The sequence below is a fragment of the Mytilus edulis genome, chromosome 11, assembly GCF_963676685.1.
Source record: "Mytilus edulis chromosome 11, xbMytEdul2.2, whole genome shotgun sequence".
NCBI classification, from domain to species: Eukaryota; Metazoa; Mollusca; class Bivalvia; order Mytilida; family Mytilidae; genus Mytilus; species Mytilus edulis.
The window spans coordinates 20982100-20997780 of NC_092354.1; the positions used below are offsets into that span (position 1 = coordinate 20982100).

General features: G+C 31.2%; 1 protein-coding gene across 1 annotated transcript; it reads left to right on the plus strand.

The window, feature by feature from the left end:
- Positions 1 to 1089: 1089 nt before the first annotated feature.
- On the plus strand, positions 1090 to 15455 carry LOC139495303 (fibrinogen-like protein A). The gene is made up of 6 exons (XM_071283611.1): positions 1090 to 1937; positions 5205 to 5319; positions 7640 to 7770; positions 10953 to 11049; positions 12501 to 12665; positions 15115 to 15455. Exons 1-6 carry the CDS (start codon positions 1623 to 1625, stop codon positions 15351 to 15353), a joined length of 1062 nt encoding a protein of 353 aa, XP_071139712.1. The 5' UTR covers positions 1090 to 1622; the 3' UTR covers positions 15354 to 15455.
- The last annotated feature ends 226 nt before the right edge of the window (positions 15456 to 15681 follow it).

Sequence of the window (15681 nt, forward strand, 5' to 3'; positions counted from 1 at the left end):
ATTGTATCCGTTAGATCAAAGTACGGAATCGACCGATCTTTGACGTATGTAAAACTTATCAATAGGCAATCTTCTGGTGAATTCGCTACTCTCCTTCTATCCGTTAGATCAAAGTACGGAATCGACCGATCTTTGACGTACTATGTAAAACTTATCAATAGGCAATCTTCTGGTGAATTCGTTACTCTAATTGTATCCGTTAGATCAAAGTACGGAATCGGCCAAATTGTGACGAATGAGAGGGACTTGTGAAAGAATTTTATATGTAATTGATTCATATGACATGTAATTCCTTTCACATGTTTACTTGAAACAACTAGATATAGGTGTCAAATTACTTACTAATGCTCAGTTTTCACAGGGTATCGATTCTTTGCAGTGGAGATTGGTATTAATAATGAAAAAATGTTGATACAGTCCTAATGAGAAAAAGTAATTGAAAGGCTTAAAATTAAGGACATACATTGTCATGACAATTTGTCTCTAAAATTTGCACATTAACACATATTTGTTTCTATAAATAAAGGCAACAGTAGAACACCACTGTTCGAAATTCATAAATCGATTGAGAAAAAAAAAATTAATGACACATCCTGGTTACAAACTAAAACTGAGGGAAACATATCAAATATAAGAATAACTAAGACACAACAGAAACACAACTTTAAAATGTTACACACACAAAGAAACGAACTATTATATAATAATGGCCATTTTCCTGACTTGGAGCAGGACATTTTAAGAAACAAAGGGTGGGCTGAACCTGGTTTTGTGGTTTCTATATGTATGCATTTGTATTTGTATAATGCATTAAACAAACCAACTTATTTGAAAAGATGAGTGAGAAACTGGTAATGCATATTTGTAAAAGCAACTTATTTATCCAAAGTGCCTTCAACTGTATCACTTTTTACCATTTCATTTTTTTTGGGGGGGGGGGGGGGGGGAGAATATTTTTCAATTTTATGTTTTGTTTATGAAAACAATCTACTTTTTATAGGTTTATTTTCCTCTATTTGAAACTTTAAATTATCTTAAATTCTTAATTATTGAAAGTTTGTATTTTCTTACTTCCTATGAACTTTAACAGACTGTCTCAGGATAAAGGACTATCCACTAGAATTTCATAAATTGTTTGCAAGTAAATATTGAAAGGTTAAATGAAAATTTCAAAAGTTGTATGAAAAGACAAGTGAATATTTAAAAAAAGGAAAATCCTTTAAAAATAAAGCATCAGATGTGTTTATGCTCCACTGAATTCATTAGCTTGGTTTTGCAATAACGACGAAAATCAATTTAGCAAATGTCACTTTCTCATGAATTTTTCAGTGTAAGTTTTATGTTGAGCGTTTATTTATTATTGTTGCATTTAACTTATAATTTATTCAAATCTATTGTTGCATTTAACTTTATGAATCATTATTTCATATTCAATTATTTTCAAAGGCCAGATAGGCATGCGCATAAATTTTCGTTTTTTCCGACCCCATTTTGAACAGTTCCCTGACAACTAAATAAACAGAGACTTGTCGATCTTATCATTGTGAAGATTGACACTTAATTAAACACATTCAAATTTTTGCGGAAAAAGCAGAATTAAAATAAGTACTTTTCATGCTACAATGTATTTCAATAGGCACAAAATGTTTCGTTTGGCAGTTTTGTGTTTTTCTCTATTTGCGTGGACTATATGTGAAATAGTTGTTATACAAAAACAAAAGGATGAAATATATAGTGGCCATGTGCTGTTTGAGGTATCTATGCCTATGTGGTCATTGTGCGCCCAGTTTTGCTCGAGAGTCGAGGTATGCAAATCTATAAACTTTATAGCATCGAATAAAACTTGCCAGATAAATGATGCTGAACCCGGGGAAAGTAAATGTGGACTCATTGAAAGTGCAGGGAACAGCTTTATTGCTGCCTCAACCTTTCCACAGGTAAATACGATCCAAGATCTATAAAACAAATTATTGTTAAATATTTCAAAAATATATTACATGTAAGAATACTTAGGATAATAAATACTTATCTCGACATAAACAAATGAAATTAGTCATATATCATAACAAATTAGTTTTTAAATATGTTTTAGCCATATTATCGTGCGTATTAATAATTATATATCATAGCTGAGAGGATGATAGAGCATATTGTTACCTTTTACCTTGAGAACTCATTGTCAACTGAGGCCATGGAATGCTTTTTCGCGGGGTATAAATCTGCTCAATTAACCTCTCAGCTGTGAGTTTTTCAATTGATTATACTGACTGTCCTATCATTATTGTCTTTTGCAGTTGTGAAGAAAGATTTTTAATCATTTTTATTCCGACAGTCAACAAGTTCAATGATAAAGTTTTGAGCCAAACGTAGAACTAAAGCATCCTCTTTCCTTAAATACTGCAATTTCATTTTATTGTCTTTTAAATCATTGATTTTTTATTGGTGAGCACGAGAAAGAGACATTCAAAACTTTTTCTAATGCCTAGCAATGGGATAGAGTACATAATATCAATTCAAAAATATCAAGTTTGCAAATTATAAAACCTCTTGACTTAAAGTTTTAGTCGTGAACTTTTTAAATCTCACAGTCTTACCGGTAATCAGTGATTTGCATTAATAATTGCACAATTTAAATCACAAAGTATAGGAATAAAATAAAGAAAATCCCTTTGTAAAATCAAAAATGTATTTATTTTAATACAGATTCAATTAAAGTTCCAATTGAGAATAAATCTGACAATTTGATGTATAATTTAAAATTCATTACAATTATAAAACGACTCATAAAAACTATAAGACATTAAAAGCCTATACACGATTTTACTAATTGTGTCTCATTTCAGAATATGTCAAACCTTGTTGATAATTTAAATAATGACATCACAAAGAATTGTTGTCATTACAGTGCAAAGGGTATTATTGTTTGACACCAATAGGTCAAGTGTCGCAAAAAATTAACACCAAATGTCACAAAAATCCAAATTGCAAGAGGAGTTTACAATAGGCAGATTTCTGTGAAAGTTGAAAATGTACGAAATAGCGAAGACCATTCATAGTGATAACTATAAGTCATATGTCATAAGTCAGTATATGATTACAAAATAAAGTTTTCTATAATTTTGTATTTAACGAAAACATATGGGAAACAATTCAACAACTTCAATATAAAATTGGCATCACTTTAAAACAGAGAAACCACGCCCTACTGATCATTAACATGTGAAGGTTCGTTAACGACCGGTTTTATGATCTGTGTTTTTCTGTTAAAGACCGGTGGAATTTTTTGCTAACGAATAAAGAATGTCATATGGCCCCTTGTTATCCAATAAGAGAAGCTAATTCTTAACCGATATGAAATTAATTTTATGACACTTTTACCTCATTATTCTGAGTAGGTTCACAATGCTATAGATTTTATACAATAATAATTACTATTGATTTAGTTATCATGGTTATAGACCCCTTAACTGTGATTTTTTTTTATTTTCCAAAAAGAACCTACTACTTTGTTACCAACATATGACATATTCTAAACAAAGCTCCAAATTAAAGTGTTCACATATTCCTAGTTTATGTTGACATGACTACATTTTGACCGTTCTGTTTTAGATGTTAAAACTTTAAAAAAATTTATTAGGCTAAAAATTCAGTCTCAAGCGTTCCTTCAAAATAGATTTAATAACGTATGGAGAAGGGTATTCTAGAAATACTTTTCTTTCATCAACGTTAATCACATAGTTGAATGGTATCATATTTATAAATATCATCGAGTATTTTGAGGATGGGGCATGTATTGCCTATCTACCATGTTACATGTACATGCCATGTCGTACAATAGTTTAATTTTGAAGTTTTACTGAATTAATTGTTTGTTTTTGAATTTGGTTAATTATAACATTTATAATAAGAAAATACACTAAATCTTTATTATAATGATACTATATTGCTTTAGCAATTATTTATACAACACCGTGAAAATTATATATACATTTGACTAATTAAAATTTACGGCATATGATCGATTTTTTGCGTATTTTGTGAAAATGATGTTCCAATATATTTATCATATTTAACGTTTTGATAAAAAAAAGAGTCTAAAATCCCAATTTATAAAATTCAACAATAACAACCTTAAAATGTCTCTGTTATTGAAAATAAAAGTTCATTCAAGTTGATCATGTTGTTTAATCGGGAGAAATAATGATTTAAGAAATAATTCATGGAAGCCATAGATTTGTTGGAAATTTACACATGGCCTGGGCCGTGATATTCGAATTTTATCCTGAGCGTTAGCGAGGGATAAAATTAACGAATATCACGGCCCAGGCCATGTGTAAATTTACAACAAATCTATGGCTTCCATGAATTATTTCGATTCTAATAGGACAAATATGATCATTAAAAAACTGAAGCGATGATGGGTATACCGTGTGTGTGGCTGTTCTTTTTTACCCACTGTTCGATAAATGTAAAACAAATCTAATAAACCTGCATGAATGATTTCTTAACTAACCGCTAGAAAAAAATGTGATTACTTTTTTTTACTTCTCAGTAAACCCAACATTTGCAATTTTAAATTTACATTTTTTATCGTAAGCTTCCATCAAATTCACTGTTGACATGTAACAGTTGTAACCAAGGAGCCGCCATGTTGACTTGCTGAAATCAGTAAATGTGCGAATAATGCAATAGAACAGAAAACAAGCAACACGTCCTACCTCAATACTTTATTTTAATGCAATTGTATCCGAGTTTAGAAGGTAAACGCAATAGAAAAACCTTCAGCTTTGACGTTTTCATTCGTATGACGTCATGTTTTGAAATGACGTTAATGCGCAAAAATCATTACTGGAATTTCGCGGAATTTTAATTTATTTTGTTTTTCTCCATTTTTGCGTTCTCTAATGTGTAAATTCTTTTTGTGATGCATCAGAATCAGAATAAATGTTCTGTAGGGTTTTATTCAATTGTAATTGTTAACACAGCGAAATCCACAACCGTTTACACATAGGTTACGATAAATGTGGATTTACGTGGGAGGCATATTTAAACAGCCATTTGTGTACATCTTGGAGTCTGCGCTAAGTATAGATATATCGAGAATTTTATCACGGTGTTGTTTACAAAGCGAAAGAAGCACGTCATATTAGAATAATGATTAACATCTTCATGTAAATATAATTGTTTGGTCTGAAAACTTTCAGAAACTAGCTGGTCAATGCGAAGGAAATGATTGTAAGCGCAATGAGGCATGTATGCCACGGGGACCGGATTACTTTTGCGTTCCATTACCCATCAAGTTATCTGAATGTAGCACACGTAAGTTTTATATTTCATTGCATATGCATTTGCACAAATAAATCTGATCAACTGATGTTTTTATGCCCCACCTACGATAGTAGAGGGGCATTATGTTTTCTGGTCTGTGCGTCCGTTCGTTCGTCCGTCTGTCCCGCTTCAGGTTAAAGTTTTTGGTCAAGGTAGTTTTTGATGAAGTTGAAGTCCAATCAACTTGAAACTTAGTACACATGTTCCTTATGATATGATCTTTCTAATTTTAAAGCCAAATTAAACTTTTGACCCCAATTTCACGGTCCACTGAACATAGAAAATGAAAGTGCATGTTTCAGGTTAAAGTTTTTGGTCAAGGTAGTTTTTGATGAAGTTGAAGTCCAATCAACTTGAAACTTAGTACAAATGTTCCCTATGATATTATCTTTCTAATTTTAATGCCTAATTATATTTTTTATCCAATTTCACGGTCCATTGAACATGGAAAATGATAGTGGGAGTGGGGCATCCGTGTACTTTGGACACATTCTTGTTCAGTCATGCTTTTGGTTATGGTTATTTTCAGACAACTTTGTCATAATTTTTTCAACTTGTTTTTATCAACGGTTTTCTACAAAGCATGCAAAGCTTAACATTAAATTGTTTTGTTGGATCTCAGAAAAAAATAATAATAATGGCGTTATAGAATATTTCCTTTATTTTTTAATAATTAGAAAAAGTGAAATAACCAATAGTGTGAAAACAGTAAACACACTACTCTAGATTACTAATATATTAATATCTAAATCTTCAGGATAAGTTATCAAGTACGAAATTGCCAAATAGCAATCGTCATCAGTAACACCACACGTAGGGAGCTACCATTTGATTTTAGGTCATTGTAGGTAGCTAGGATTAACAATTTCATCCTGATTTTTTTAGTTGTAATTTGGTCTGATTATTGTTCTTATTTTTTAAGCCAAATTTTTTAATTTTTTAAAACTCATAAACCGTTAATCGTGTAACCCTTGAATCTTTTTATTTGAGACCCCTATGTCATAACTTAGAAAATGAGGTCAAGGTCAAAGGTGAAGGACAACTTGTCAATTTTCATTGTTTTTCCATTTACTGAAACACTTTTAAAGATATATATAAAAGGACAAAGGCAAAATGTTTGCTTTGCTGTAATGAAGATAATTGGGTTTCATTGGTCTGAAACAATTCAATGGCATCTAATGGCCACTGAAATGTCAAATTAGAAGGTAAATTGATTATTACTTTAACTTGGTTTATTATAAAGACGTATGACCTTTGACAAAAGGTTGGGTGACATATGACATTGAAAAATGTCATATGTGGAAGTGACCTTGATAATCCAGAAATTAGCCATTCTGCACTTTTTCATGAAAAAGTACTCGGAGTCCATATATTTTGTAATTTAAATACTGTGGATTCATTAATTTTCGTGGATACTAATTTTCGTGGATTGAGGAAAACTTCCCTATTCGTGGTTATTTGAATTCGTGGTTTTCGTTAAGTCTCCATTCATTCCTTTAGAAAATATGTTATTCGTTGAACATCTAAATTCGTGGTTCGCGTGTACCCACGAAATCCACGAAAATTGGTATCCAACGAATTTTAATGAATCCACAGTACATTACCTTATCACGAAAGACCAGAAGTGAATTTTTATAAACCGGAAGTGGCCGATCATATTCTGGTTTCCAGTCAAAAGTATAAAAAAACTATGTATATTTGAAATCAGTGTGAAAGAAGCTATCATAGAAATTAAAATAAAAGTATTACATTATCTCCCTTATTTCACTCAAAAGTATTAAAAACCCAATTAATGGCATCGTTATGAAGAAACTTATGATTGGATGTCAATTTAAACTTTGAGTAAATGAGAACTAGCTTTTTTTCAATAAATTGATATGGAAAGACCTTAAATAATTGTTTTTCGAACAATTGGTTTTTAATCTTTTACTATATTCGGTCTTGCCTCTTTTTTTTTAATTAATTTATCTTACTTTTTTTTTTACAGAAATTGTGGTTCTGCTTTTTTGTAAAGTTGCTCATCCAGCCTTTTCGCTTTTACTCAAAACTCCATTCCTGCCACCCACCCCTCCATAAAAATCAAATGGTAGCTCCCTTGAATAAAAAAACAAATGCGGGTTCTGCATCAAGAGGGATAGGTACTTTACGTCGATGACTAGTATGACAAAGCATAAGAATTTCGAAAATGTTAATCTCTATAAAAAGTATTTTCACGAAACGTCGTCATCCAGTCGTTCTCTGGTGACTTTACGTATATATTATCAGAAATACGAAATAATGAATAAAATCTTAATTCACTTTTTTAAAATAGCTTTACACTTCCGACCACGGGATTGCAGTGACCTTCCAATAGGAAGTAAATCAGGGGTATATACAATATGTCCATCAGATAAGAAGTTTGATGTTTACTGTGACATGGATACAGCAGGATTTGGTTGGACTGTAAGTGAAGTGAAGATGTAAATTTTATTTCACCTTTTTTTATAATGTTACAGTAGTGATATAATTTTTTCATACATAATACAGATATTAATGAGGGCCCTCATGGGGTTTTTGATTATGTGATTACTTGGCCGTTTTTTTAATGATTATTTGATTATTAAGCCAAATATTTCATGATTATTTGATTACCTAGGACTGTATTTTTAGTTTATGATTATTTGATTACTAAAGATAAGCAAATATTTAATGATTATGTGATTATATTGGCAAAAAAATGGTGATTATGTGATTACTAGGACCCCCCCCCCCCCCATGAGGGGCCTCATTAATGTTGAGTGTAATTTACTTTTGAAAAATTAGTGTTCACTTTGTCGAACAAGTAAAATGAATATAAGTACAGTGTAGCTTACCTAATCCGACATCTCAGTATTCTAACATCCTTCTTTAATCGACACATTTTCATGGTCCTTAAATATACCTATCTTTGAAGAAAAAACCTGAGAATTCCAACACTCTGCTTAATCCGACATGTTTATCAGGACCCCAAGTGTGTCGGATAGCACATCTCCATAATAGATTTCACGACACATTTGTCGCATCGAAAAATTGTTTTATTTGATAAAATAAATAAAAAATAATACTAGTTTCCTTTTTTAATAGTGTTTGTTAGTGCTGTTTCCTTTTCCTTTTTTTCTTTAAATATTTGCTGTTCGTGATGGGCTAAAGACAGTTGTTTGCAATTTTCTGTTTTATTCCCGGTTTCTTTTTTTCTTCAAACTTACGTAACTTTATTAAGCTAATTGTCTCTTTTTTCTGATTATTTTTTTTAATCATTCAAACTTCCAGAAGACCAATGATAAGTGTTTGATAACTTGATGACACTTTATGAAAATGTCAAAAATATGGTTTATTCAAATTTAAAAAATAACATATGAAATTTCGCAAATATTGTATATATATTACTAAATATATTAAAAATCTGTGTCTATTGATTTTCGGTTAGAAGATGTAATCAATAAACAACACATAAACGTAACTGACATATACGATATAGATATATATAGTCCAATGAGGAAAACACTATGGATATTTGGTTAATATTTAAAATACAGATAGGCCTATTCAAGTGACCTGTTACTATTTATATATGCTTCAGAACCATTAAGGAGACTCGTGGGTACAAAATTTTCAGCAAAAATTAAACCTTTATTTTTTCATTACAAATTCTATTTATTTCACTATTAGTTATTACTTTATCATGTTTAGGATATGGTACAAAAATCATCCCAAAAAATCGATTCGGTTTGGCCCCAGATGACGTTTCTGATTCAAACAAAAAATTCTCTGAAACCGATATTATCAAGATGCTTGATTTCTTGATTGACAACATATTTGTTACGTTCGGAGGACGTGTTTTTCAACAGACTGTCGGCATCCCAATGGGAACAAACTGTGCACCTCTACTTGCTGACTTGTTTCTTTATTATTATGAGGCTGACTTCATGCAGGAATTTCTTAGGAAGAAAGATAAGAAGTTAGCAATATCCTTTAACTCTACTTTCCGCTATATAGATGATGTTCTTTCACTAAACAATTCAAAATTTGGTGACTATGTGGAACGCATCTATCCAATCGAACTAGAGATAAAGGATACTACAGATACAGTTAAGTCGGCTTCATATCTTGACTTACATCTAGAAATTGACAATGAGGGTCGGTTGAAAACAAAACTTTACGACAAAAGAGATGATTTCAGCTTTCCAATTGTGAACTTTGCATTTCTAAGTAGCAACATTCCAGCAGCACCTGCATACGGGGTATATATCTCCCAATTGATACGATATTCCCGTGCTTGCATTTCCTATCATGATTTTCTTGATAGAGGGTTACTGCTCACAAGGAAGCTATTAAACCAAGAGTTCCAAATGGTGAAGTTGAAATCATCCCTTCGTAAATTTTACGGACGCCATTACGAGTTGGTTGACCGTTATGGAATAACCGTTTCACAAATGATATCGGATATGTTCCTTACGTCGTAACTACAATCCCCTTCCCTTTCATGAATTTGACCTACCGAATTAGACTATTTACCGGATTTGTAATCACATAAGCAACACGACGGGTGCCGCATGTGGAGCAGGATCTGCTTACCCTTCCGGAGCACCTGAGATCACCCCTAGTTTTTGGTGGGGTTCGTGTTGTTTATTCTTTAGTTTTCTATGTTGTGTCATGTGTACTATTGTTTTTCTGTTTGTCTTTTTTCATTTTTAGCCATGGCGTTGTCAGTTTGTTTTAGATTTAAGAGTTTGACTGTCCCTTTGGTATCTTTCGTCCCTCTTTTAAAATGTTTATATCATTGAAAAAGCTCCAAATTATTTTTTTTGCATTAAATTTTGAATATCTTTTTTAACTCATCGGTGACCTATATTTCTATTATTGTTTTCAAATAAGCTGTACATAAACTAAATAATTTTAAAATTTAAGCGATTTCTGTAATTAGTTTTTATTTATTTCGATATAACCTCTATTTCTTCTATTAGTTCAACAGAAAAAAAGGACATTAACAAAAATGTATGCTTATTCCGGAGGCAGATTGTGAACTTAAATGAACGATAATCCCATTTTTTTATTTCATTTTTCTATTAAGTATAGGATAAAGTTCATTTATAAAGAAATAAAGCACAACCCTATATTAGAAAAAAAAAGATTTATACCCAGGAGCTCCCTTAATAAATATACTTTTAGATATATTTGACATTTTAGTTTTCTTACAACGAGTATATAGATTAACAAGTTTTGATTTATAACATATCAAATTTCCAAGAATTCCGGGCTGAAACAATATAGCTTTACAGAATCTTCTGAGCTTTTTACTGTAAATAAGGAACAGTTATGGCTATCAAGCAACGTTCTTATTTTTAATGGTTCCGTTTCCCGGATTTACATTCATCATGAACACTTAAAAACAAAAATATGACAGCGAAAGAGCTACAATTAGACACTTTAGTACACAAATTGATAGCTTTACGTATAAAAAACCGTAAAGAATAGAGATGTATCGAAATTACGATACTGCATCCAGACACAATTTTACTTCAGTGAAAATGAACGAATTGCTGCAAAAGTCGAGAATGTATTTTATTTGATTCCATTATTATTAATGATATATTACTTACCAAAAGGTTTTCCAAAGCAGAATGGACGGCACTGTTGATTTTTACAGAGGATGGTGCGATTATGAAATTGGATTTGGAAATTTGAAATCCGAGTTTTGGTTGGGTAATTTTTGTTTCTATATAAAAAAGAAGATGTGTTATAATTGCCAATTAGACAACTCTCCATAAGAGATCAAATGACACAGAAATTAACAACTATAGGTCACCGTAGGGCCTTTACTCTCCACAAGAAACCATATGACACAAAAATTGACAACTTTGGGTAACAGTAGGACCTTTAACAATGAGCAAATTCCATACCACATAGTCAGCTATAACCGGCCCCAAACTGACAAATGTAAAACAATTTAAACGAGAAAATTAACGGCATAATTTATGAACAAAAAATGAACGAAAAACAAATATGTAACCCATCAACAAACAACGACCAGAATGTGACGGGTTAAACATGTAAGAGGGATCCGAACCCTCCCCTAACATGGGACAATGGTGTAACATTACAACATAAGAACGAATTATGAAAAATAAGTTGAAAAGGGCGTAACTCATCAGATGGATACACATAGAAATACTACACAGAGTCGGACGTTGCCAGGTACTTGTATATCCAAACAACAAAACGACTTTAAGTACAGATATGAGAGTACTTGCAGTTACTGACAGCTAGTTCAAAGACACTAACAACGAATACAAAAAATCATGCATCTAAGACTATAACATCTAATTCATTTAAAGAAAACATCTTGTCCATTGAACACAGTTATTTCAGCCATCTGTGTTAGCTTATTTTTATCCTATTCGAGTACAAATTTTCAACCTTAATGAAGAAATATTGATAAATGATTTCTTTGTATAAGAATGTTAACAATATCAATAAAGTTAAATCACGTTCGATTTGAAAAAAAAAATAACTGAGCATGTTACTTAATTAGTTTAAACATTTGAAATAAGGTTGAGCTTATTTTTACCAGTAAGGCAATGTGATCTATATATCATTCACATGTCATAGATTAAATCAAAATAACAAATTAAACACCAGACTAAAATGATTTGAAATAAAAAACCAGAACTAAACACTTAACAATTTCTTACAACATTTGGACATAGGTTTCAACAAAAAAAGCTTTGTATATAGATGTAGGAAGATGTGGTATGAGCGTCAATGAGTCCACTCTCAATCCAAGTCAAAATAATAAAGTAAACCATTATAGGTCAAGGTACGAAGAAGAGGCTCAACCGAACAGTAAGCCGTATGTTTTGTTTTAAATGATTATTTTTGCAAGAATGATAGAAAAAAGTAAAACACAAAAAATACAGAACTGAAAGGAAAATCCACCGAAAAAAACGGAAATTCCCTAATCAAATGCTTAAACTAAAAGCTCGAACACACCAAACGAATGGGAAACAACTTTCATATTCCTGTTTTGGAACATGAATTACGAAATCGGTGGATTAAAACTTTTTAATATCTAGCTTACGGGTTTTAACTAGAAATGATAGGCCGAACGATTTACATTTGTTCGAATATTAATTTCTCATTTCTCTTTTGCACAGGAAATGATTTCATAAATTTTCTAACCTCTTCTGGAAACTACAAGCTTTACATACACCTTGAAGATTTTGACGGGAATTCTAGTTATGCAGTGTACTCCAAATTCAGTGTCGGAGATGCCAACACAAAGTATACTTTAAATATAGGTGGATATAGCGGTGATGCAGGTATAACTTAAAATTTTACTTCATTGTTTTGAATAAATTGAGGGCGTTTGTGACTCCATTCTCATTTAAACCAAATTTATTCAAGCTATAAACTGCTAATTTTAACAAAAATTTTGGATAATTCATATTCACAAATATTTTGAAAAGTTTTTGAATTCATTTTTATAGCGATTTCGTTTATAGAATACAAAGAATATACACATATCAGCTATGGTGGGTACAAAATTTCTTCATTACCTATTGAAGAAATACGAATGTAAAATGTTTGATTGTATACTTATATATTTAAATCGAATTATTCCCGTCTGCATTACAAACAAATAATAAATTATTTTTACCTTTTCATGCCTTTTTATCCATTTTTAGCCACTCATCATTTTCGAAATATAAATCATTATCACTATTTATTTTCGTGATAAATCTAACTTTAATTTTGATCGGTTAAGGTGGTACCCAACACTTTAACTAAAATTAATTTGGCTCGTTTAATTTTCTTAAAATTTTGACAAAGTATTTACTTTAACCCTTTTACAAAAATATAAAAATTTCAAAAAATTTGAACCAACCGTTTTATCAGAAAAAATACACTGGTTATATAGCAGTTTGACAAACGCATATTTTGATCATTGAGAAGCTTAATATTCCCTTATGAACACAACGTAATTAAAACGTTCTGCTGATTTTACAGAGTTATCTCCCTGTAGTGTTAGGTACCACCTTAACATCATTTTGCAATATATTTTTAAAACGAATGAAATAACTTGCAAACGATATGAGGTACTATCAACCTGTTTCTGAAAAAAAGTAGTCACAAAAATACTGAACTCCGATGAAAATTCAAAACTGAAATGTAGCGGAATTTGATGAGACTGTTATTAAAGTGAGAGGGTTAGCGCTATAGAACCAGGTTTAATCCACCATTTTCTACATTTGAAAATGCCTGTACCAAGTCAGGAATATGACAGTTCTTGTCCATTCGTTTTTGATGCGTTTTGTTTTTTGATTTTGCCATGTGACTATGAGTTCAGTATTTTTGTGATTTTACTTTTCCCTGATCAAATGGCAAAGTCAAATGATAAAACACACCAAACGAATGGACAACAACTGAAAATTGTGTCTTATATTTATAGATTATTTATGTTTTTTTAAACGTGAATCATTTTCTCATTCTCACCTCATGAGAATGAGAAAATGCATCGAGTTTAAAAAAACATAAATAATCTATTTTTCGCTAATATGTGTAATATTAATTATTACAAATTCCAGCAAATAAATATATTTTATACGATGATAATGCATTTTCTTTTTTTGGTACTATTTTTTGGCGCAGTCTTATTTGATATAAATATGTAATCACACAGCTTGTTCATTCATTTGAAAAAAAGTTGTTTCAACTGATCATCCGGCGTGTTCAATTATGGCGAACACCGTTTTACCGTTTTAAAGTCAATGTAAGGTGGTAAATTAGATGTTTGATCAATATTTAGAGTAGTGACTTCTTGTTTTTCAGTTGCAGTAGTTGATTTTTACTAAATGTCCAGTAATTGATATTTGGAACTTTAAGTGAAAATGTTGCAAATTGTTATGTACATAAATTTTCCTGATATTCAAAGTTTTCTATGATTTGAAGCGTTGTATCTAGGTCGAAATCAGAGTCCTATAATAAAAAAATACATGTATGCAGAAGAAATGCAGACAAACTGACGATCAATTAAGAAGATTTATGTAGAATTGACATATGTTATTTGTTAGAAACATGATTTGATTACTTTTATTAACTATAAATTAATTAATTATTAAATTTACGGTTAAATATTTAAACTTCTTGCGAGAAATCATCTTTTATACTGCAACTATAGCTGATTATTTCCTAAACATAGTAACAAAGCTATATTTTATATAATGTCAATTTCATTATAGAACACTTTCTCCACAATAAGGGGTCCTTTAAGGGATTAAGATACGTTTGACATTTGTGTTACGATTTAAAAAGCTATCAATGTATTAATTTAAATTGCAGTATAAAAACAATATTAGGCCAATGTCATAAACATATAAACTTGTTTTGTACTCGGTGCAAACCTTAAGAAGGACTCGGTAGACCCTTCCCAGTTTCTCAGCCTCATAAAAAAGTTCATATTTTCCTTACATTGACCTAACATTGGCATTGCATATTTCTGTTGACATTTGATCGAAGTCGTATAATAACGTTTATTTTTCATAGTTCCGGCTTAACTTTTCTGATTGGCCGACACTCTAGCGCGTGGCGTGGATAGGGATTAATACGCAGTTGCTAAGGACCTTAGAAACTACCGATTATTTTCCTTCTCACTATACTCAAGTGATATGAAAATTATCACAAAAAAATATCAAAGGAAAAATACAGATAATAGCGATAAATGAGTTTTAATGTAAGTGAACTATATCAAATCTTTATTTATTTTCTCAGGAGATAGCCTTATGTACCACAACGGCATGATGTTTTCTACTACAGACCAGGATAATGACATATGGTCAGCCAACTGCGCATTAAACAGAGGAGCATGGTGGTACAAGAATTGTCATAATTCTAATTTGAATGGGATGTATTCAGAAGAATGGTCTAAAACAAATATGATCTGGAGAGGATATAGATATTCACTGAAATCTACTAAAATGATGATTAAACGACACTTGGAACTAGTTTAAGAAAGACGCGCATTATTTTTTGAAATGTTTCGGACATATGAAGAACTTATATAAATCCGTCTTCCTTAACAAAATGACAACTATTGGAGTTAAGTGTGAAGAAACTCGTTACAATATAATTTTTAATTCACGTTACATAAAATTGAGAATGGAAATGGGGAATGTGTCAAAGAGACAACAACCCGACCAAATAAAAAAAACAACAGCAGAAGGTCACCAACAGGTCTTCAATGTAGTGAGAAATTCCCGCACCCGGAGGATTCCTACAGCTGGCCCCTAAACAAATATATACTAGTTCAGTGATTAGAATGGGGCTGAATATTGAAGT

Excerpts from the sequence above, each read along its gene's own strand:
- LOC139495303 (XM_071283611.1), top strand. The coding sequence starts at position 1,623 with ATGTATTTCAATAGGCACAAAATGTTTCGTTTGGCAGTTTTGTGTTTT. Across the intron at positions 1,938-5,204 it reads CTGCCTCAACCTTTCCACAG|AAACTAGCTGGTCAATGCGA; the intron begins GTAAATACGATC and ends GAAAACTTTCAG. Across the intron at positions 11,050-12,500 it reads GAAATCCGAGTTTTGGTTGG|GAAATGATTTCATAAATTTT; the intron begins GTAATTTTTGTT and ends TCTTTTGCACAG.